The sequence below is a fragment of the Phodopus roborovskii genome, unplaced genomic scaffold, assembly GCF_943737965.1.
Source record: "Phodopus roborovskii unplaced genomic scaffold, PHOROB, whole genome shotgun sequence".
NCBI classification, from domain to species: domain Eukaryota; kingdom Metazoa; phylum Chordata; class Mammalia; order Rodentia; family Cricetidae; genus Phodopus; species Phodopus roborovskii.
The window spans coordinates 11,110,736-11,132,757 of record NW_026126409.1 but is presented as its reverse complement, the minus strand read 5'-3'; the positions used below and the strand labels follow the sequence as shown (position 1 = coordinate 11,132,757).

The 22,022-nt window shown below is 46.9% G+C and overlaps 1 protein-coding gene and 1 pseudogene across 4 annotated transcripts in view; one reads left to right on the top strand and one right to left on the bottom strand.

The window, feature by feature from the left end:
* The window catches only part of Arhgef7 (Rho guanine nucleotide exchange factor 7), a 101,707-nt gene that overhangs the window by 9,903 nt on the left and 69,782 nt on the right, over positions 1 to 22,022 (bottom strand). For 2 of the 4 annotated variants that reach the window (XM_051181993.1, XM_051181994.1), the window contains 10 exons: positions 16,684 to 16,822; positions 15,956 to 16,015; positions 15,170 to 15,316; positions 12,974 to 13,060; positions 10,657 to 10,735; positions 10,296 to 10,435; positions 7,874 to 8,098; positions 6,142 to 6,235; positions 3,735 to 3,824; positions 1,133 to 1,309 (listed from right to left, as the gene is read on the bottom strand). In XM_051181993.1, coding sequence (XP_051037950.1) covers positions 1,133 to 1,309; positions 3,735 to 3,824; positions 6,142 to 6,235; positions 7,874 to 8,098; positions 10,296 to 10,435; positions 10,657 to 10,735; positions 12,974 to 13,060; positions 15,170 to 15,316; positions 15,956 to 16,015; positions 16,684 to 16,822 — 1,238 coding nt within the window. The remainder of the gene's footprint in view (positions 1 to 1,132; positions 1,310 to 3,734; positions 3,825 to 6,141; positions 6,236 to 7,873; positions 8,099 to 10,295; positions 10,436 to 10,656; positions 10,736 to 12,973; positions 13,061 to 15,169; positions 15,317 to 15,955; positions 16,016 to 16,683; positions 16,823 to 22,022) is intronic. The other 2 variants (XM_051181995.1, XM_051181996.1) reach the window with 2 other exon arrangements.
* LOC127220258 (V-type proton ATPase subunit d 1-like) lies at positions 19,743 to 20,778 on the top strand (annotated as a pseudogene).

The following is a 22,022-nucleotide window of genomic DNA, read 5'->3' as shown; positions in this document are numbered from 1 at the left end:
CACATTCAGTTGCTTCTCAGTGCCAGTGAAAACTCCATAAAACAAACCCCAGGGGGTTGAGGGGCTGTTCCCAGGCTCACACGTGGGGACCTGCTCAGTCTTCAAGACTGCATTGTAATGAAGTACCAGGGTGAACTATAGGGCTGCTGGAAACGGAGTTTCACTGCAGCTGGTGGCCAAAGCAACAAAGTGCTCACGGCTCTCACAGACAGCACAAGTAGGGATGTGGGGCAGGCAGGCTGCAGCCAAGCCAAGCAGTCAACCGAGCACTCCTTGAACACAGCTGAGTTGTACTGGCAGAGACCACAGCATCTACCTCTGGTGCAGACTCGACAGTGCCTTGTATTAGCAATCACTGCAGTTCAGGGAAGTGTGATGTAACAGTAAGTGGATGCTGAACTCGGCTGCGATGGTGAACTCACCTTTAGAAGGAGAGCTCCCACCTCACAGCCATGGCGCACACACGAAAAGGCACAGAGCAATGGGTGGAGACAGATTGCAGACCCTGCTCTCAACACCCGATAGCGCCAGCCGTGGTGTGCATCTGCCAGGCATGAAGTCCATGTAGCTTTCTGCACCATCACCAAGCAGCTGTCAGCTGACTTGGTGCTTCAGGTACAGACACTCCTCTCAGTCTCCACAGCTACTTGGTCAAGTGCATTATACATTTAAAAAAAAAAAAAAAATTAGATCCCTATATGTAAGGCTAGAGTCTCCTCCGTTGTGGCACTTGGACGCAAACCTATGCGGCTGCACAAACTAGAAAAGTGTCCATACCGCTATATCCAAAATGAAGTAACAATTGCTACACGGAGAATTAAAAAACCAAACCATCTGGGGCTTGTATAGAACACTCCCTGATGGGAAAAGGCCCTTGGGTACAGACTGACTGGACCCACGGCCTCCCACCAACAGGCAGCAGTCTGAATGAGCTCTCAGATTGGCAATCGAGCCTCTATTAGGTACAATGGGAAATACCAAGACACTCTCCAGAGTTGTTAAAATATCACATAAGAGAGACAAGGAACAGCAAGAAACATCTAAGAAAAGCAGGCTGCGATACAAGCATTGTTAAGAAAGGCTCAGTGCGTTAGTTAGTTCTGGTGAGAGATATATGAGCAGCAGCTCTTACGGGATGCAGAACCCATTCTGTAACTATGGGCTGTCCATATACTGTCATACTCAGAGTCTTCCGAGAGGTCTGAGGGCTCCAAACGAGAAAGGCTACTGCGACGACCCAAGGAGTCTAGACTTGATTGGTCGTCATCAGCCAAGACGTGATTATGCATCAGGTCAGTGCCTTGCCATGCTAAGACGGATGAAGTGACAGGTGCGACAGGCAGAGGGGATGAGGAGGGACGGACAGGAAGAGCCACAACCAAAACATGGAACAAAAGCAAAAGGTGATGGGAAGAGAAGGGAAAGAGAAAATATTGTTAAAAAATGGCAATGTTTGTTTTTCCTTATCAACTACTGGGCTTTTATAATGAACTTAGCACCCTCACAACAAACCCAACCAATCACTTCAGTAAGCCCCAATCATAGCCTTGATTCAAAGGCTTCACTTAAGATACCTTGGCTAAAAAACTACACAGTATATTCATGTCTAAAACTTGACTCTAAACACTTGGCAATTAACAAATTCTACCAACAATCTTATTTAGGACATAATTTATAAAAAGCTACTAATTGTGTGGCTAACTAAGCATTGTCTGCTATTCTGAAAATGATATGCTAAATACAAAATACTTCCACTGATTTTTGTGTCACTTTTTCAGTTATCCCCTTGCCGAGTCAACATATACATCAGCAGCAGGAACCTAAACTTACCGTGTCAGTCTACAACCTGCCCCAGCACCAAAGTGTGAGTGTGGAGACAGGGACAGAGTGGGTCCTTGTTACCTCCCTGACATGGTTCTTTAGCATCAGAAGATTAAATACAGACTGGCAATGCCACCATATGGAAAGGTAGGTGACAAGAGGCAGTGGCAAGGGAATGGGGCTGAACTCCATGCATGGTTAGCAATGTGAGCATGAGCTGATCAGCAGCTAAGAGGGCGGGCATGCAAGGCTGCATGGAGCTCCTACAGGCAAAGCGCAAGGTAAGCCTCAGCAGCCAAAACAGGCTGCATTCCAAGTCTGTATAGGCCATGCCTTCTTCCACACAGAATACAATGCCAACTGTGTTTGGTTGGCAATATCCTCTTGGCATCCAAACGTACTAAACAAAGCACAACTTGAGGTAACAATAGATTAGCCTTCTCAAAATGTTTTGCTAGGCATTTAATGTGGAAGTGTGTTCACTATGAACCCATTTCCAAATGCCCTCATCAGCCATGTTGCCTGTCAAGCACTAACTCTGTGTCTCAGCATGCCAGGTGGCAGTCATGTATGGCTATGACCTTGAGCTCCAGGATGCAGGCTGGGAACTCAGCAGTGACTGGTGCTTTCCTTGCATGGAACAAATCCAAGTACAGAGTGTGGCCAGGCAGGGAGAATGGCTCTGCACGAACTACAGGCCGCCCTCATCAGGCAGTCCAGGCACGAACCCACAGCTCACCTCAGGGAAGGCATTGCCTTCTGCCCAGAAGGAATATGGATGGCCTGTGCCACACTCAGAAGCTCACAGACCTGCCGTGTTCATCTGAGACTATAAGCTAGGGAATTCCTGCTTCAGTTTAAGCACTTCAAAGTGAGGTGACTAATCTAAAACCACAAATCCAAAATCTTTGAAATTGCTGGCTATCACAACACAAATCACTGTAATAAAGATGGAACACTTTAATCACCAAAATTATATTTGTGAATTACCACTCAATCATCACAATATGTATTGCATGGCTTGCTAGGGTACCCAAGCCTCCCCATGGCTCTCCTACTCTCCTAATCAGTTACAACAGGTTCTTTCCCAGAGATGGTAGGAACAAAAAGGGACCTCGCTGACTCTTAGCAGGATCTTAATGCCATAAGCAGCAGACAGTGCAGTGCTGCAAAAATACCACAAGGGGAGGAAGAGACATCTAGCCACCTGTAGCTCTACTAGCTGGCACAGCAGCAGGATACTTAACAAAAGCACACGTGGCTGATAAGTCCTCTGCCCGCCTCCTGTCTTTGGAAGGCTGGCAAGGTGAGTCTGAGGCAGCCCGCAGGTGTTAAAGAAGCAGTGGAAAGGTATCTCTCCAAAAACTAGGGTGGAAAAGGGGCAAGACAGGAGATTCACAGCAACTTGGTTTTAGGCCAAACAGCCAGTTCCAAAATAGATAGGAAGGAAGACTGCTAAGCTCCACCTGCCCATCAAAGGGTTCCAATGCTCCTGGAGCTGCCATACTGTAGACCCCCCACCTGTGGGGAGCTAAGAGAAACCACCTGCAATCTACCAAAAAAATTACCATTGTTTATTTAAAAATATTAAAAACAAACATTTTAAAGTTAATAGAAATATGGTTCTAAATTTGTCTTTTTTAAAGTTTTGGTTTTTTTTTTAAGCCCCAGTAACAGCATTAAAGAGCAAAAATAAACAAAGCACCTCCACTGCCTTCTACATGCAGCTGTGTAATTAAAGCTACACAAAGGGTGGAATCAGGCCTCGCAGTGCACAATCACTAAACACACACTGAGGCACTCTGGTATGCCACTTGCTAATAAAGCTCCCAAAACTTCCCACCACAGAGCAGCCAGGTCCATGGAGCACCTGCTTGCAGAATGTGCCCACCCACGCTGAAGAGTGCACTCACTTGAGTTCAGGGTCTGCCGTGTCTTTGCACTTGTACAGTATGCTTCGATGACCTTCAGGATCTGTGCATCTTCTTCCAGAGCAGCTGTGCCTGTTCAGAGACACGGGAGCCCATCAGCACTCAACACTGCCCAGAGACATGCTGGGCAATTCAGATGTCTTTGGCCTTCACTTCCTCATTAGCTAATCTAAGTTCTTTAGTTATAAATGGGTATATTAAAGAGCTTTGCAAGTTTGAAACACACTGCAAAAGGTTATCACCAACACTATGTATAGTTCTACATCTCTCAGAAAAGCAGTTCACCACCCATACACTGGAAACAGCATACGACTGGAATAGGCAACCACAGGAGACAACAGCAGTAAGGAGACATCAAGTCTCATAAAGACAGTATGTGAGACCCAGAGCCAAGCACCCCAAGTTTCATAGTCTGGGCCTTGAGGCAGTGGGTCAAGTTTGAGGAGTGAAAACAGGGAACTTCTACAAAGGCATCAGGTCACTAGTCTTCAAAGGGACATTCCTTCTGACCCACAAATTCCTAGTCAGACACTCTGCCTTCAATGTGCCCCTGGGTGCCAGCTCCATCTCCAGGCAGAGGCCAGAAGAACATGTAAGGCAAGTGAGGACCAAACACAACCCTCACCACCACCTGCTCACACATACATGGAAGAAAGCTATTTGTTTTCTTTGTACGTTCTTCCTCTTCTGCTTCTGTCCTAAGTTACTTACTTAAGCTATTCTAATAAAAACTCAGAAGAATAAAAGGCTGATACTCTCATAGCTGTAAATAATTGTGCCTTAGTAACTTTTATGTTTATCTATTTGAGACAAAGTCTCACTCTGTATCCTTGACTGCTCTAGAACTTGCTATGTAAGTCAGGCTGACTTACAAAGATGCATCTGCCTCAGTCTCTTGAGTGCTGGCATTAAAGGTGTACACCACCATGTCCAGTCCTCAATAACATTTTAAGGAATTAAATTCTATATAAGGCAAACCAAATATTTACTTCAATAGTAGACTGCAGTCCCAAGAGCTGAAAGCCCTTGAAAACGCCCAAATCCCCTCAAAAACCCCCAAATCCACCATCTGGAACAAGTCATGAGGCAAGTTCCACAACCTGCCTAATGGCTACTTCCGAAGAACACAGGGGACTGCAGCAAAAGCTCCATTCTCTCTGGGCGGTGGAAGCCACCTTCAGTCAGGAGTGCTCTGTCTGGCTGCTGTAACCAGTTCTCTCTGCATTCACACTTGGGTGAGATTGAGCACACCGCACTGGGCACAAGGGCAGAGAAAGAACCATAAAGGCAGAGGCATAGTGCAGGCTCGCTGTGCCCACAGATGTTCTGCTGCCATTCAGTGTGGACTACTGCAGACTGCATAGTCTCCTGGCCTTCCGGGCGCACATGACTTACCCAATTGCAGAAGCCTTAGCATACTGAGGTTTGCTGGGCTCCAGTCGGGCCCAGGTACTGAGTGGGGATCGTTAATATAACATTTCTTCAACCCTTGTCCTTGCTCCAGCATGATATCCCTAACCTGCTGGGACTTCTTGGTGAAGACAGGGGTACCAGACTGCCTCCCCTCTGAGTTCTGAGCACATGTGGCTTTCAGCTTGCCCAGACCATTCATCATCAGAACCATAGGTCCACTATCCACTCAACCCTGCCTCCTGGCTCATGTCCCCACCCTGCCACCTGTACACCTGTTTACCAACAGAACAGCCAAGGCCCCCTCAGGTTCCCCCCTTACCCAAACCCAGAAGAGATGTTACATTTAGACATTGGGCACTGTTGCTATCTGTGTCAACTCTTGAGTAGGCTGCAGGATGCTCCACGGCAGATGCCAGTAACAGATGCCAGTAGCAGGCACCTGGCTGTACAATAAAGTGTTTTCAGGCATTGATCCACATCTCCTAGAGCAAATCTACCCACCTGAGGACCAGTGCTGTGGACTTTGTCTTCACAGCTTGTCTCACAGGTGGATACAAAGCAGAATTTAAATGTCTGCCAATGACTGGAGGTCTGACCAGCATGGCAAATGCTTGTTCAATAGGGCCACCAGGCACACCTGAGCCCAGCCCTTGCACTTCCTAACAGGCAAGCCACAGGAGAGTGAAAGGAATGAAAGATGGTCTGCTTGATGGAACAAAGGTGACAGATCATCGCTCCTCAGAGATGCAGACTGGGGTGGGGCTGGAAGGACAGGTGATGGATGGGACAGGGACTAGAACTAAGGGAGTGGACAAATCTTATGAAGGAGAGGCAGGCTGGTAAAGCCGGCTGCACCTCACCACCTACTTGTCACGGTGCAGGCCCTGCTCTCCCCTGCACTATGGGAAGGTCCTCTCTTCCACTGTGTGGCACTAAGGCTCATGAGGTGGCCATGCTCCCACAGGTGGACACTCACTCTTGCGCACAGCAAACTCCTCGTCTGAAGGCTTCCGCTCAGGCTTGCGTTTAGGCAGCAGCTTTTTCATAGTCTTGGGGCTCTTACTAAGATCCTAGGGAAACACCATTGACAAAACATACTAATACATTGTAATAAGCTGGCCGGCCATCCCTGCACCAGCCCAACCCTTCCATATGTACCTGCCAGGGCAGGCACAAACCAAACCAAGAGCCCAAAACCCACTCCTGTTAACAGATCCGGACCCCATGCATCCCACAAGAGCACACAGCAGTTCAAGGCCTCTGCTTTAAAAGGAAAGGGCAGGCAGCCCACTCGCACACTCCCCCTAAGCAGGGCAGGGCTGTCCATTCTCGGCTATAAGGGAAGGAAAATAAGGTTATTTTAAAAGAACAGAAAGTAAAGATACCTTCAGGAAAATATACAAGATCCCAAAGTTAAAAGCAAAGGGAGCAGGCGTCTAAGCGGGGATGGGAGGTGGGGGGTGGAGGGTGTGGACACGGGACAACAGACCAACAGACAACACACCACACAATGACACTTGCTGGCCTCTTTGTGCAGGCCTGTGTCCCCAGATCTATGAGCAAAGTAGAGGCAATGTAGAGCAACCATTTCAGCACTGTTCCTTTGGGGTAAAGAAGGAGTGTGCACACAGCACGCAGATGAGGTTCAACCAGGAGCACACTGGAGACAGACACCCGCCCGACTGCTGCTGTTACGCAAGGGTGGAGCACCTCTAGGGCAGAGTAGACTTTTACAGCTGTCTCTTCTACTTCCACCTGTTTTTCTTGTTTTAAAATGGTCTACGTGGCCCTAGTTGGCCTGGAACTCACTATATAAATCAGGCTGGCCTCCAACTCAGAGACCCTCCTGTCTGCATCTGGGGTGCTAGAATTAAAGGCATGTGCTATCTATCACATCCTACTTGACTTAATTTTTGAAACATCTCTCCTGAGGCCAATGCTGGCCTCAAACTCCCTATGTGATAGAGAATGACCTTAGACTGCAATCAGTTCCAACAGAATCATACTGTGGGCTCAACAGAGCACCCTGAAACACTCATCAAAAGGACCTGTACTCTCTCGCACAAGCCACCAGGTCCAGGGTCACACCTACTGGTCACGGCTTCCTTGTCACACTCACCAAAGCTGAGCCTCCTCAGGTGAAAGCAAGGTTAGGTGCAGCGCATGAGACTGCAGACACTTAGTGAAGACGCAAGTGCACTATGGCTACACTCAGCATGCAGGAAAGAGCAGGAGCACACTGAAGGTTGCTGCAACCCCTCCAAGGCCAAGGAGGCATTGCCTTCAAGGACTGCACCATTTTCACTACCTCCAACAGCCTCAGATCCTAGGACAGATCTTGGGCATAGAATGGCATGCAGTAGGGCAAAGCCCTAGCAGCCTACATGTTCATGAGCACCTCAGGCTCGGTGACTCCTGGACAGCACCCGTCAAGTACAGGCACAGTCCATGCAGGTCAGAGGGTACTGCAGACCCACCCTATTATGTTTAAAGGTGCCTCCTGGCCCTTTCGGGGGTGGGGGGAGCACCAGACCCTCTCCTCAGTTCTGAAGGACTCACTGGGGGTCCTTAGGACATAAATACAAACACAAGACTTTCATTTCTGAACTCACTGAAATGACAAATGGAACTTAGTGCAGACCCTCACACACCCAGATGTTAAGATGTGCTAACTGTAACTGGCAGTCTGAGTGGCTGCAGGACCTCACCTCCTTGTAGCAGAGAGCAGCTGAGGGCCGGAGGGGAGGTGCAGGCCGCAGGCAGCTCAGGCTCCAAGGCTTGGGGGTCTTCGGAGGCTCCAGGGGTCCCCAGCTGATGGTGGTGTGTGGGGTACCATGGTGAGAGGGGTGGGGGAGTGTGTGGTACGCAGGTGTCAGTGCCACAGGCTTGCTGTCCGCGTGCTTGCTGGATGGAGTGATAGGATGGGAAGGAAGCTGCCAGGCACAAAAGCAAGAGCAGAGACAGCATGAGATGGGTGAGGCCACTGGAGAAGGCCCTAACCACGCGGTTTTAATCCCTCGCTAGACCATACAACCAAGGGATGCTGAGAGGTCCACACTCTACACAGGATACAGCTCCAATGTCACAGTGTGTGAGAAACTACTACAAACATCACAACTTGAAAACAAACGGAACTCCTGCCTGGAACATGATGGTTGATGGTGGGGAATCTTCCCTGGAAATATAGTATCACCTGTTAACACAGGAACAGGGCAAACCAAAGCCTGTCCTTTGTGCAGAGAGGGGAAAGGAGGGAACAACTTTCTCGGGGCACAGCAGCCAGGTCCACCCCACCTATGTCTCTTTCCCGTTTGGGCAAACCCAGGTGCCACAGAAATATGGACCATAAAGGTATTTTTCTCTTTGAAAAAAATCTCAGCTTGCTTGCATAAAAACAGTGATTTGAAATCTGATTCTTCAGTGGGATATAGTATTAAGGTTTATATTCTTATAAAAAAAAAAAATCAACCACACCGACAATGGGATGAAAATGCTAATAAAGTAAGCATGACTCAAATGAGACCCTGGATCTGAGGCTAATGCAGTTAATGTACAACTGACCGGAGCTGGCTGGGAACTGAACAACTGGTAAGACACAGTCCTAAGGCTGTGAAGGCTGTGGTACCACAGAGTTAAAGAACTGCCCAAAGCACCAGGTCACCCACTAATCTGGTTCGTGGCACATTACAGACACTATACCAGTATAAAACAAGCTTTCTCAAAGTAATTACAGCAGAGAGAGCTGCAGTCCATGGCCCTTGTAGCAGTAATGTGGCAATAATTAGACACTGGTTTGTTTCTCCTTACTTGGAAGAGTGATGCCTGATGTTAAAATAAGAGACAAACTGATGCTGGACAGAACTAGATCCCAGGCAGAAAACATACAGGCCAAAGAATCCCAGGGAAACCTCAATGCTTCATTTTCTAGTAGTAGATGAGGCAAAGCACCTTCTTCCCACCAAGACTCCACAGCTGCCCACAGCAGGGACAGCTTCCTCTACACGCCACCAAATGCCAGACACCATGTACAGGTACACAGCAAAGTCTATGTGACAGGTGTGAGGAGCCTGGCTTCACTTTGATGCTCTGTACACACACACACACACACACACACACACACACACACACACACACACACACTCAGGCAACCTATGTCTCTGGGATAAACTTACCCACAAAAGCTAAGTGGTGGCCCTGGGAACTGTTCCAGCACCTTACAATGCCAGGCAAATGCTTTAACACTGAACTACACCCCCAACGCCCAGTCTTCTCTTCAGGACCATTTTTTCTTTGTTTTTTTTTTTTTTTTAAGATAGTTTCTCGGTATAGCCCTGGTTGTCCTGGAACTCACTGTGTAGACCAGAGTGCCCTCAAACTCACAAAGCTCCACCTGCCTCTGAAAGATTTGCTCCATTTTTTCAATAAAAATGGTTCAGTTTTAAAATAACACCAACTTCTCAAGCAAAAATGTCCACACCAAAGCTGACCTATTTTGAAATTCCTATCTCTAAAAAACCAAAATGTTGCTGAGTTTTTGATTAAGTGAAAAATGATTTTTTTGTTGTTGTTGTTTCAACTGTTTTGTTTTGCTTCTGTTTGGAGTCAGGGTCTTAAGTAGCATGGGCTGGCCTTAACATACAGCCAAGGATGACCTTGGACTTCAGATCCTCATGGCCCACCACCTAAGTGCGGGAATATAGTCAAGTGCCATCAACCCAGAAGCGACCTTTGTGCTAAGGAAGACCTCTACCACCTGAGACCAGGCCTAGTCCTGTCAGTTCTTAAACTCAGGAATTGTGTCCAATGTCTTCTTAACACCATTATCAACTTCTCTTCTGCTTTTTTGTTTGTTTGTTTGTTTGAATAACATACATAAAGTTTTAAATTCTCAAAAAAAAAAAAAAAAATCAACCTACAGGGCCAGTGGTTCCTGGGGTGCAGTGGGAACCCTCTCAGATAGCTCTAAGCATCACTGAGCTTGAGAGTATACACAGAGGTATCTGCAGGGTGGTGTGCTCTGTGATGACAACTGCAGGAAAGGAGGCAGGGTTTAAAACTCCTGCACCCACTGACAGCCCCAACCCGAGACACCGCTGTGAACGCTGAGAAAGGAAGCTATGTGGTCCTTACTGTGTGTGATGGCACCGAGTGGGGCTTGATGGTGGGGTTGGTCACAGATGTGACCTTTGTCTGCTTCTGTAGGTGGTCCACCCATTCATGCAGGTCCTGCTGGTTGTTGCAAGACACCAGAATCCGCTCGATCATGCTCCCTAGAGAGGAGGAGGTGGATCACATGTAAATGCATGCAGGCACACATAGACACCCAGAACCCAAGGCCACCTTGACACACATAAATGCACGCAGGCACACACAGATACCCAGAACCTGAGGCCACCTTGACACACCCTTTGAAATACATAAGGCTTGATACTCAAGGACAGGCTGCCTCTCCTCGCTGACACACAGAATCTGTACATGCTTGGCATGTTACCTGATATTTCAAATGCATTCCTATGGTTTTCACTGTCCTCAAGTTTCGTGATTGTCATTCCTGTCGTTGGTAGCTTTCCCTAAAAGAGACCCCCCCCAAAAAAAAATTAATGCTTTTCTAATAAAGAAGGTGTCATTGAACATCAAATGACTCTATGTGGCAGCACAGCCATGTGTACAAAACATCAGCCCATAGTAAAGAACCCAAATAGGCAAAATAGCAAAGGATGACTGTGACACCTGCTTACCAAAGACCAAATCTTTATATAGTCTACGGGTTTGGCATCCAGGAAATAGCTGTTAGCTAAAGGCAGCAATTTATCAGTAGGCAAGACAGTGCTTGAGCTCCTGAGTTTTTGTCAACTGGACACAAGCTAGAGACACCTGGGAAGAGGGAACCCCAGGAGGCACTGCAAACCTCCCAGTGGCCCCTAGGCAAGCCTGTGAGGCATTTCTCTTGGTTAATGGTTGATGCAGAAGGCCCAGCCCAGGGCGGGAAGAGCACTATCCTTGGGTAGGAGGTCCTGCAACATCTAAGAAGAGCGCCACTCCTCCACAGTTGCTACCTCTGCTCCTGCCTTCCGCCTTTACTTTCCTCAGGGATGGACTGCAATCTGGGCACAGAAGCCAAGCTTTCTTTTGGTTATCGTGTGTAAACAGCAAACGAAAGCAAACTAGGACAACTGCTGACCTGGGTTCAGGGAACAAGCATTCAGCAATGCCAAAACTTGGCAGGCATCCTCAGGGTGTGGCAGGCACCCTTTGTGTGTGGCAGCGGAGGCTGGAGAGGCGCCAGTGTCCAACACCACACAGACAGTTTACCCACGAGTGTCCAACACTACACAAATAGTTTCCTCATGAGTGCCCAACACTACACGGACAGTTTCCCAACGAGTACTCTACTCCAGGTTTAAAAAAAAAAAAAAAAGTCACATACTCCAAGCAGCCAAGGGCAAAGCTGAGTGCCCAGCAGACAGCCTGACATCCCATGGCTGAGGCAGTGCTGTCTGTGTACTTTCCCTGGTACAGTTCAAACCCTCACCTTAGCAACCTTAGTGCTAGTGCTGCATCTCCAAAGGCAGTCGGGGAGTCTGCTGTTTTGTTTATAAGACTATTCCTGCTATATAGCCCATAGAAGCCTCAAAAATCTCCATCTTTCTCCCTTGTTCCCTCCACCCCCCAGGTGCTAGCTAGGGTTGTATGCATGCCCGTGACCCAGCAGTCAGTGTTCCACCTGCAGTGTAGAGATGAGCACTGGAGATAATGTCTATCGCTAGGACCTCAGCAACTGTGTGGAGCACAGAGAGAGCAGGATCCTGCCGCATGCCACAGCAACACATGATCCCAGCACAAGTACAGCCTAGGCTGAGGCTCTAGGGTACAAAACGAAGCCAGGAACAGGTACCCCTCAAAGGGAGCTGGTAGTCTGGCACCTTAGCCACCCAGCCTCTCTTCAGGAGGCCTCCCCAATGCAGGCCTTGCATTTCTGAGTCTCCCCATACATATCTGCAATCTAGAAAGGCACCTTAGGAACAACTATGGTGACAAGCCCTCCGGGGGCAGAGCAAGCCACCTCTTTCCACTCAGGACTCTACACTCCTTCCCATGACAATATAAAATACAATGCACACATCAAAAAAAGCCACTAGAAAGCGAAGCAGTGACCTACATTAGAGTAGTATGTGGAGGCTGAACGCTAGGATCACCTCCCAGGCCCATCACTAGTCCCTATGGCAACAGAAAACAACCCAGTCAACACTGAAAGATGCAACAGAATTCCATGTGGGATGCCCTACTGTATGCTGCAAATATGTGTTGGTTTTATTGGTTGAAGAATAAAGCTGTTTGGCCAATGGACAGGCAGAAATACAGCTGGATGGGAAATCCAAACCAAGATGCAGAGAGAAGGAAGGTGAAGTCAGGGAGATGCCATGTATGCACTAGGGGAGCAAGATGTGAGATAACAAGTGACAAGCCTCATGGTAAAATGCAGAATATTAGAAATGGTTAATTTATAGGCAGAGCTAGCCAGTAAGAAGCCTGAACCACTGGCCAAACAATTATATTTACTTTATTAGCTTCTGAGTGATTATTTCATAAGCGGCTGTAGGGACCCAGTGGGCAGGAGAAAAACTGGCCCGGTGGAACCAGATGGAGAAATATCCAACTACAAGAAGTGAACTTACAGATAAGAACTCATAGTCATTACAGCATGACATTATAGCATCATGTACCATGCATACACAGGCGTGTCTAATATGAATACATAAATTCAAAGTCATCCATAAATAAAAAAGTATCAATTTAATTGTCTTTACCTGATAGATGAAACCACTCATCCTGGGACTGGCAGACAACATGAGCAGAAGACTTGGGAAGAGCAGGAGGTATCGCTCATTCTTTTCCTAATATCAAAAACAATCTCTCACAAATGTGCACACAAATCTTCACACAAGACCCTATGGAACTACATACTGTATTTCCTAATTGAGACTTCTAACAAATTATACTGGCAGCACTAACTGCTGACAAAGTATAACCAAGTCTACATTAGACAATAGACTGAATCTACACTAAACCTTAGCACAGCACAAGGCTATATAGCCAGCACAAAATATCCACACCATTACATTTTCCAAAGCAGAAAACAACTAAATGATTCAAGGGCCCTGAGTTGCAGGTCCTGTAAGACACCTTTTTTTTCCCTTCTTTTTAAGGTTCAGTTAGTCAGGTGTGATGGTGCATGCCTTTAATCCCAGCATTCCTTAGGCAGAGGCAGGCAGATCTCTGCATGTTCCAAGTCACCTGGGTCTATACACTGAGTTCTAGGACAACCCACAAGACCCCATCTTTAAAAATAAATTAAAGGGTTATTTATTTTGTATTGATTGTGTGGATGAATGTCTTTCTGCACTGCACGTATATCTGTGTAGCACACTGAGTATAGCACCCAAAGAGACCACAAGAAGGTGCTGATCTCTGGAATTAGAGTTACAGATTGTTGAGCTGCAATGTATGTGCTGGGAATCAAACCCAGGGCCTTGGGAGGAGTACCAAGTATTCTTAACCACTGATCCATCTCTCCAGCCCTGTGTGGAGTATCTCTGAATACTACTTGGTAACTTTCTGTTCATGGCCCAGAGAAAAATTTTAATGAGGGATGCAAACAGATGGATTTTACAAGCTACAAGAAAAATAGGGCAGAATGTTAAGTAAATGTTGGCTCTCGTCTATCTGATGAACCTTTTCTGGTTTACATGGAAAACCTAAAATGTTTCTTGTACATTAAATATAATTTGCTTCAAGATAGCAAAAGTCATAGAGAACACACACATCTAAGAGACAAAGTCCTGAGAATCTAAAAGTCAAAGAAACAGGCATGAGTCCTCCAACATTTGAGCCACGTCTCCACATGTGGTGAGTACAGTGAACAGCTTTCCCAAGCACGTTCTTCACAATGTCACACCCATTCAAAGGGCAGCAGGGATAAGGGCATCTGTATCCTAAAGAAGGTGCTCAAACAACCTGTTACGTTCTCTTGAAGGTGCATAGGCTGGAGAGTACCAGCAGAAGACCTCTCCCATTGAAAGCATGACAGCTCTTCTGATTCTCTTTGGGAAAATATCCACCATTGTTAAGGAGACTTAGCATTTTGGGAAATGCTGCATAGTTATCTAAAACAAAACTTAAAAAAAAAAAAATCACATGTTAAGGAACTGGAAATGACTCTGTGGTTTAAGAACAATGGCTGCTCTTCTCGAGGACCCAGGTTTAATTCCCAGCATTCACATGGCAGCTCACACTGTAACTCCATTTCCAAAGAGATCAGACACCCTCTTCTAGCCACTGTAGATACTGCACAAACCTTTAACAAAAACATGCATATGGGCAAAACACCCACACACATAAAATCATCTGATTAAGGAACAAATTTCTGAAAGATCTGAATGTTTCAGGTCAATGTGATAAAAGAAGTGACAATTTCTTACAGTATTTACACTATACTGTGGTGGGTACACTCAGGGCAAGTTCTGCTTCTACTTATCCAAATGGTTGTGTGTGTGGAAAGTGAAGCTCAAAGAGTTTGCCCTCCCACGATGATCACCCATCAACAGGCAACTGTCACTGTGGACGGATGTCATTTAACAAGCCAGCAACAAAGATATAACTCCAGAAGTAGACACCAGAATACATACAAGCCAGTACAATAAAACACCAGGCTTCTTGAGCCAGGCCAGGGCAGTGTCTCTAGAAGACACGCATACATGATAAGACACATGCAGTCTCTTCCAGTTCACAGGGTTCCAAACCAAGCTGATACTAGGTGGATGTGAACCAGCAACAACCCCATCTGCTCTGAGCTTTCCACACACACCATGAGCTCTCCATGTCTGCCGAGGACAAAAAGTGTGAGACTCCTGCGCACTGTCAGCAGCACACACCACCACTCTAGACCTGACATATAAAACCTTATAAGTGGGATAGAGCCATGATAGTGAAGGTGGTCCCATTACCTCGCTTCCTGCGCACTGAATGGTGACTTGGGACATGTAAGTAACACTGCCCAGTGCCTTTATGTCGTCCCCCTCCCAGCTCCGGATGGGCTCTGTAAGAATCTGCAGCTCCAGCTCTTTCCTTTTTCGGACTTCTTGACAATGGGCCTGTGGACATAGCACACAACCATTTATAGACAGAAGCTTCCAGAAGCTTGTCTTCACCACACCACTTTTGCTTTTACAAATGCTATTCTGTACCAGCAGAATGAATGATTTAACTGTAAGGAGCTGAAGGCATGAAGCCAAGAAAACAAAATATACATGTGCTCTGGCACCTTAAACTTATAAGCAGTTCTTTCAGTATCAGGAATTCATGTACAGTGGACCGGGGCATTTCCTTCTGGCTTCATCAGTGTCTGCCAGCAGACAAGCCCAATAGGAGGAAGCAGCATGTGCTATGCACGGCAACATGTGTCTAAAGTACAGCTGGACAATATGATAAGTGAGGACCTGTGTCCTGCATGCCACTCAAGAGCTCTGGACTTGGAGGCAAGAGAGTAAAATGACTACAACCGTGTCCTTTCTGAATTTCAGTCACCCAGTTCTGGCTCGTGTCCACAATGCACTCAAGGGGAGAATTTACTGGCCCTGCAATGCTGCTATGCATGACCTTTACCCCATTGCAATAAACACTGCATTCAATTCACAAGTCACATGTTTACTGTGTCTCTTTTCCAGTGGGTATTAATTCAACACACATTTGTCATAATAATGTCTGAAAGTGCAATAAGCTTAATCACTTACTGAGAGGTTTTTGAAGGCAGTCATGGACTTTTGAATATCTTGTCTATCAGGGTGATAATCCTGTGGATAAAAGACAGATGTGACTTTCGCGTTGGAACCATCCTAGAAACTAGCCTGAAGCCTTTGACACGTTCAGCCCTTAGTAGTCCCAGCATTTGAGGACTGCCTATCTTTAAGGGATCATGGTGCCAACAGACTCAAGGGAAATTAATTTGGAACAAAACTGTCAAGAGGGGTCAGCAAGCAACATAGTTCTAATAAAAGCCCATGAGAGCATGGCTACAAGCCTATCTACAGCCATCTCTATCCTGACCTCTAAGGGCAGAGCTGAGCTGAATAGTTTTGAAGAAGGTGCACAGACACACCCAAGCCCAGGAATAAGCAGGACCAAGGTCCCTGTCAGCTCTCAAGCTGTTATCCCAGACTACAATAAACATTCCTGTTATCACACTGAACTCAGGCTCCCACTACTTATCGCTAAATACTAACAGGATATCCAACACTACTTGAAAATTACTCTTTGTGGCTTTTGGAGCACTTGGTGGGCAGATGGGTACATGAGGAAGTACATAGATAATACTTTCTTCCAGGTCTGGATGAGGAGAAAACCTCCATGCTTAAGGTCCCTCTGAAAACCACTAAGTTAGTTACTCTAGACGGGCTCTGGGGTCGTCTCACGGACATGAGTCTGACGAGGCTCAGGGCCTCAGGTCAGGGAGCAGCGGCACCTCCATATGTCTCTCCAGCTCCTTCAGCAATGTGGGGTACTTGTCCAGGCGCATGAAGGGCTTGCTGAGGCCAGTGGTCAGCACCAGAATCCCAGGACTGCTGGCACCTTTGGATTCCATGAACTCGCCCAGGTCCTCACTGAGCAGTAGAGAAAGAAGGGAGAGGGAAGAAGTTCCAGTTAGGGATACAGGGCCAGAGCTCTGCATCACAGCCAGTTTCTTCTAAGACAAAATGGCCTATTGCAATGACTGCAGCTTTACACCCATAGATGTGCTGGTGGTTACCATGCAATGTGAAAAGTACCCAGAACCACTCTCAACCCTCACCTCAAGAGCACAATCCCATTGACAAAAGGGCCCTAGGCATGTTGGCTTCATGGAACCTTTACAAGTTCTCAGAGGTCTCCAGACAGTACGGTGATAAGAGCTTTCATAAACTATCTCTGAGCCTCGGAGACCTACGTGAAGGGGCCCATACCCTAAGGAGTGCATGACAGAGTCCTGGTGAACTAACTACATTCTCTAGGAGCAGCAGTGGTAATGGCCACAGCAGCACAGAACCAGGGCCAGGTACAGGTTCTGGCACAGGGGAGATGGTCACAGCATCACTTCATCTCAACCCCCCCCCCACAGAATATGCAGATAGCAATGGGGACACACAGCAGTCCCAAAATTTAGAGAGCATTGAAAACAAGTCTTACATTCTACGCACTTTTACAACCACTTTCAGTAGCCAGCTAATGTTCCTATGACAAGTTTCAAATAACAAACATTGCCCTGAGTCCTCGGTTTCTGCTGGGCCCTCGAGAGTTTTTTCACAGTTCACCTATTGGGTTTATTCTAGGTTCAAAGTCCTGCTAAGAGCACTATCTCCATCCTCACTGGCTCTCCATTAAGCACCATAGTATCAGGATAAATGCCCTGTATTTCACCAGCTTTCTCTGTCTGAAACAAGCAGCTGGTGAGGCACAGACCCATAAACAGCCTTTCTAATTCAGATGGCCCCAACCCCCTTTCAAGGGAAACACAGCCTTTCCTGCCAAAGGAAAATGGGCCCCAGTCATTCAAGTATTCCAGGGTTTGGTGGCATGTCTTAACAGAGTCCCAACAGGGAATTCACTGCATCCCCTGCTCAGAACTCATAGAATAAAGTAAAATTTAAACAAGCCAAAGTAACTGCATGGGATCTCCATACAGCATTCTCTGCTGCCAGGAAAGACATTCACAGCAAAGAAAGGAAACAGAATAGCACAAAACTTCCTAGACAGTTTCATCTTGTAACTTCTTAACACCTTAAGTAAACAAAACAATTCATTACAGCTATTTTGACAGCTATTTCACTAAATTCGGTTTAGTATTCATTGATGTAGGTCACCATGTAATCAAGCAAAGGCAACAAACCGGTGGAAAATGTGCGCTTACACAATAACTTACTAAACTCATTCAGAACATGTGACCCGAAGGACCATCAGCACAACAAAGGAAAGGTGCCTGTGGTAGAAACCTATAGAGCTGGTGATGGCATTCCCTCCCATCAGGAGATCTACACACAGGCCAGATCACTTGCTGAGGGCCAAGGCTGACAGCTAAGAATGTAGAACAAACCCAAACCTAGGACTTGGGTGATCTAGGCAAGCTGTCCCACCAGTGAACTACACTCCAGCTTACAAAAGAAGCTTTCACACTTGAATAAAGGACCTTAGTAACTCAAAAACTAGGCTCAGGCATAAAAAAGAACTGGTTTCGGTGTGGTAGCCGAACGGCCACCAGAGCTTCAGGAAAGCAAAAGACAGATAGTGAGCCCAAGAACTCAGCAGAGAAAGGTGATCAGACAGGAGGACTTGTAGCTCCAAGCACCGACTTACGCCTCAGGAGGAGGATGGGATCTGTGGCAGGCTGAGGGGGAACCCTCACAGCTCAGGTACCTCAAAAGAGCACACAAACACCACATCCTGCTGTCTGCTGGCTCAGAACTCTCCTCTTTATGGCTCAGTATCCCACGTTCCAGGCTGTTCAGAGCAGAGCCTGAGGTCCCCACTCCACATTCAGCATGCCACGTTCAACAGACAGCTGGGATACCTAGTCTGTGTCCTCCTGCTCTGTTATTTTGAGACATGTGCTTGCCTTTCAGACAGGACCCAAATAGTCACTGGGGTAATAGCAGAGTGGAGGTGAACAGCACTGCCCACTGGCATTTCTCCTCAGCCCTGCTACTTTAACCACCTCCCTCCCACATAAGTTAGACTCTGCCCAGGACTGTCCACACTGCCATTTCTGCTCTCATACTCCACCCGTAAGACCAGGCACACTCTCCAAAATGGGGGAAGGGGGATCACATCTCACTTGCTCTATTAGCTCCCATTTCAGTACATCATTAAATCCTAAAGAATATTCAGAGACAAAAACACCTGGTTTTGCTTTCGTAAAATTTCGTAACTTCTAAGCTCAGGGAGTCAATGTAATATGTAACTGAATGTAAGTGTCATGCTAAAGACAAAAGGCTGACTCAGCCCCATCCTGGGGAGGAAGGAGAACACAGTGGGCCAAAGTGTGGCTTCTACTTTCCCTCTAACTATGATGCACTCAAGGCCCTTCTTTCCCTTCTACTCAGAACTGGAGGTGTTAAACAGACAGCAACACCGTGATCCTTGCATACAAGCACACTAAGAAGCAGAGAATGCCTGAGTCACTTACTTTTCTCACCCAGGTCAGACAACAAAATAATGAGCCCTTGCTGTGTGAGCTCCACAGGAACTAACACATACATGGTATTCTTATGCTTATCATGACTCTTTGAACAAGGACTCTAGCGTCTGATGCATTTCTATGGAGACAGGCAAGGTCGGTTCATGCAAGGTATTTAGTTGTTGTGCTTCATTATTTTAAATCAAAGTGTCCAGTTAAGAATACACTAAAGCTACTGAAAATAAAAAGCACATGTATCTTGAGGCTGATGAATACTGAACTGCTGTTTATAAAAGAAACCACATAAGGATCTCAAAGTCAGGTTGCTTGCAGGCTGATCAGGCCTCTCTGTTCCTGCTGCCCCCACCTCAGCCATGTTATTCTCCCCAGAGCTTTATTTCAAGGTGGACAATGGCTACTTGGTGGGATTAGTGCACGGCCTGAATGCTCAGCCAGGTGGACTACCTCACTCTGATGCAGTATGAGACTCTGGAGGACTTGAAGCTGCACCTTCAGAGTACAGATTATGGCAACTTCCTGGGCAATGAAGCATCACCTCTGACAGTATCAGTCATCGATGACAAGCTCAAGAAGATAGTAGTAGAGTTGCGCCATATGAGAAACCATGCCTATGAGCTGCTTGCCAGCTTCCTGGACTTCATTACTTACAGCTTCATGATTGACAAAATGATCCTGCTCATCACAGGCACATTGCACCAGCGTTCAATCACTGAACTTGTGCCCAAGTGCCACCTACTAGGCAGCTTTGAGCAGACGGAGGCCGTGAACATCGCACAGACATCTGCAGAGCTCTACAATGCCATTCTGGTGGACACACCCCTGGCTGTTTTTTCCAGAACTGCATCTCAGAGCAAGACCTGATGAGATGAACGTCGAGATAATCCACTATACGCTGTACAAGGCCTATCTGGAATCGTTCTACAAGCTCTGCACTCTATTGGGTGGGACCACAGCTGATGCCATGTGTCCTATCCTAGAGTTTGAAGCAGACCGTTGTGCCTTCATTATCACCATCAACTCCTTCGGCACAGAGCTGTCCAAGGAGGATCATGCCCAGCTCTTTCCACACTGTGGCCGACTCTACCCTGAGGACTTGGCTCAGCTGGCTCGGGCTGATGATTATGAACAGGTCAAGAATGTAGCTGATTACTCCCCAGAATACAAACTGCCTTTTGAGGGTGCAGGTAGCAATTCTAGAAACAAGACCCTGGAGGTCCAATTCTTTGAGCATGAGGTGAAGCTGAACAAGTTGGCCTTCCTGAATCAGTTCCACTTTGGTGTCTTTTATGCCTTTGTGAAGCTTAAGGAACAGGAATGTCGCAACATTGTGAGGAGTGCATCACCCAGCACCATCGTGCCAAGATCAACAACTATACCCCCATTTTCTAGTGTTCTAACCCAAGGTTCCAAATGCACTGTGTGTCTTTGTATGCTTGGTGAAGCTCATTGCTCACTTGTTTGATCTGTCCTGAGGTTGCCCACTTTCTATAGCCCCCTCTAGGACTGCTCTTAGACCTAAAAAGAGATTAGGGACCTCTCCCCTGATGAAGAATGGGCCAACATCCCCTCCAGAGCAAAGAGCTCCCCAGCCCTATGTTTACAGCAATTGACATGTCTAAGAAACTTGTGTCATTCATTTTCATGTCCCTCCCTAACATGAGAACCTCTGGGGCAATGTGATCCTCCTTTCTCCTCTGTGGGTCATCCCCAGAGCCATGATCCATGGGAAGATTAGAGAGTGTAAGTCTTTGTGGTATGGGGGAAGTAGCTTTGCAGCCCTCTCCCTCAGCGACAATAAAATTCCCTTCTTTAAAAAGAAAAAAAAGAAAGAAAGAAAGAAAAAAGAAACAACATAATTTCTCCCAATAATAACAAAGTCGCAGAGATAATAAAATAGAAATGCTGTGCTCTTTTAGCATGGGAAGCCCACCCTGAGCTCACCAGACATGTGCTCAGTCACCTGGCATGATACCAGCACTCGCCATGATGAGACTGCCCAGAACACCTCAACACCCAGCAATCTCTCCTCCCAGCTCAAAGGGAGCAGCTGGCACCACACAGAGCAAGTGAAATCCTGCACATCAATTCTGTGTCAGATTAAAAGGCTCAAGCAAATGGTCTGCAACTGAAAACTCTGCCCACAAACAGCCCTCACCGGAAACAGTCCCTAATCTCACAACTGCCTCCCATTCAGCCCTGTCTCTCCAGCTCTCCCACCCACCCAGGAGAAAGCTCATCTCTGAGGCCTCAACATGGCTTGCAGCAACTTCCTAAACACTTGGCAGCTTCCCTCCAGTTGTCCTCCACAGAAAAAGTCTCAGGCTAAAGGAGATTTCAGAAGGACCTTCTTCGTGTGTGTGCGTGTGTGGTGTGGGTGTGTGTGTGTGTTGTGGGGAGGGGGGTTGATGGGCTATGAGGTTTCAGAAGCTCAAGCCAGACCCAGTGTCACAGTCTTCCTGAGAATCAAGACGTTAAGACCCCCTCCCCCCTCAGCTCCTTCTCCAGCATCATGTCTGCCTGCACAATGCCATACTTCCTGCCATGGTAATACTGGACTGAACCTCTGAACTGTAAGCCAGCCCAAGTAAATGTTTTCTTTCTAAGAGCTGCAGTGTTCATGGTGTCTCTTCGCA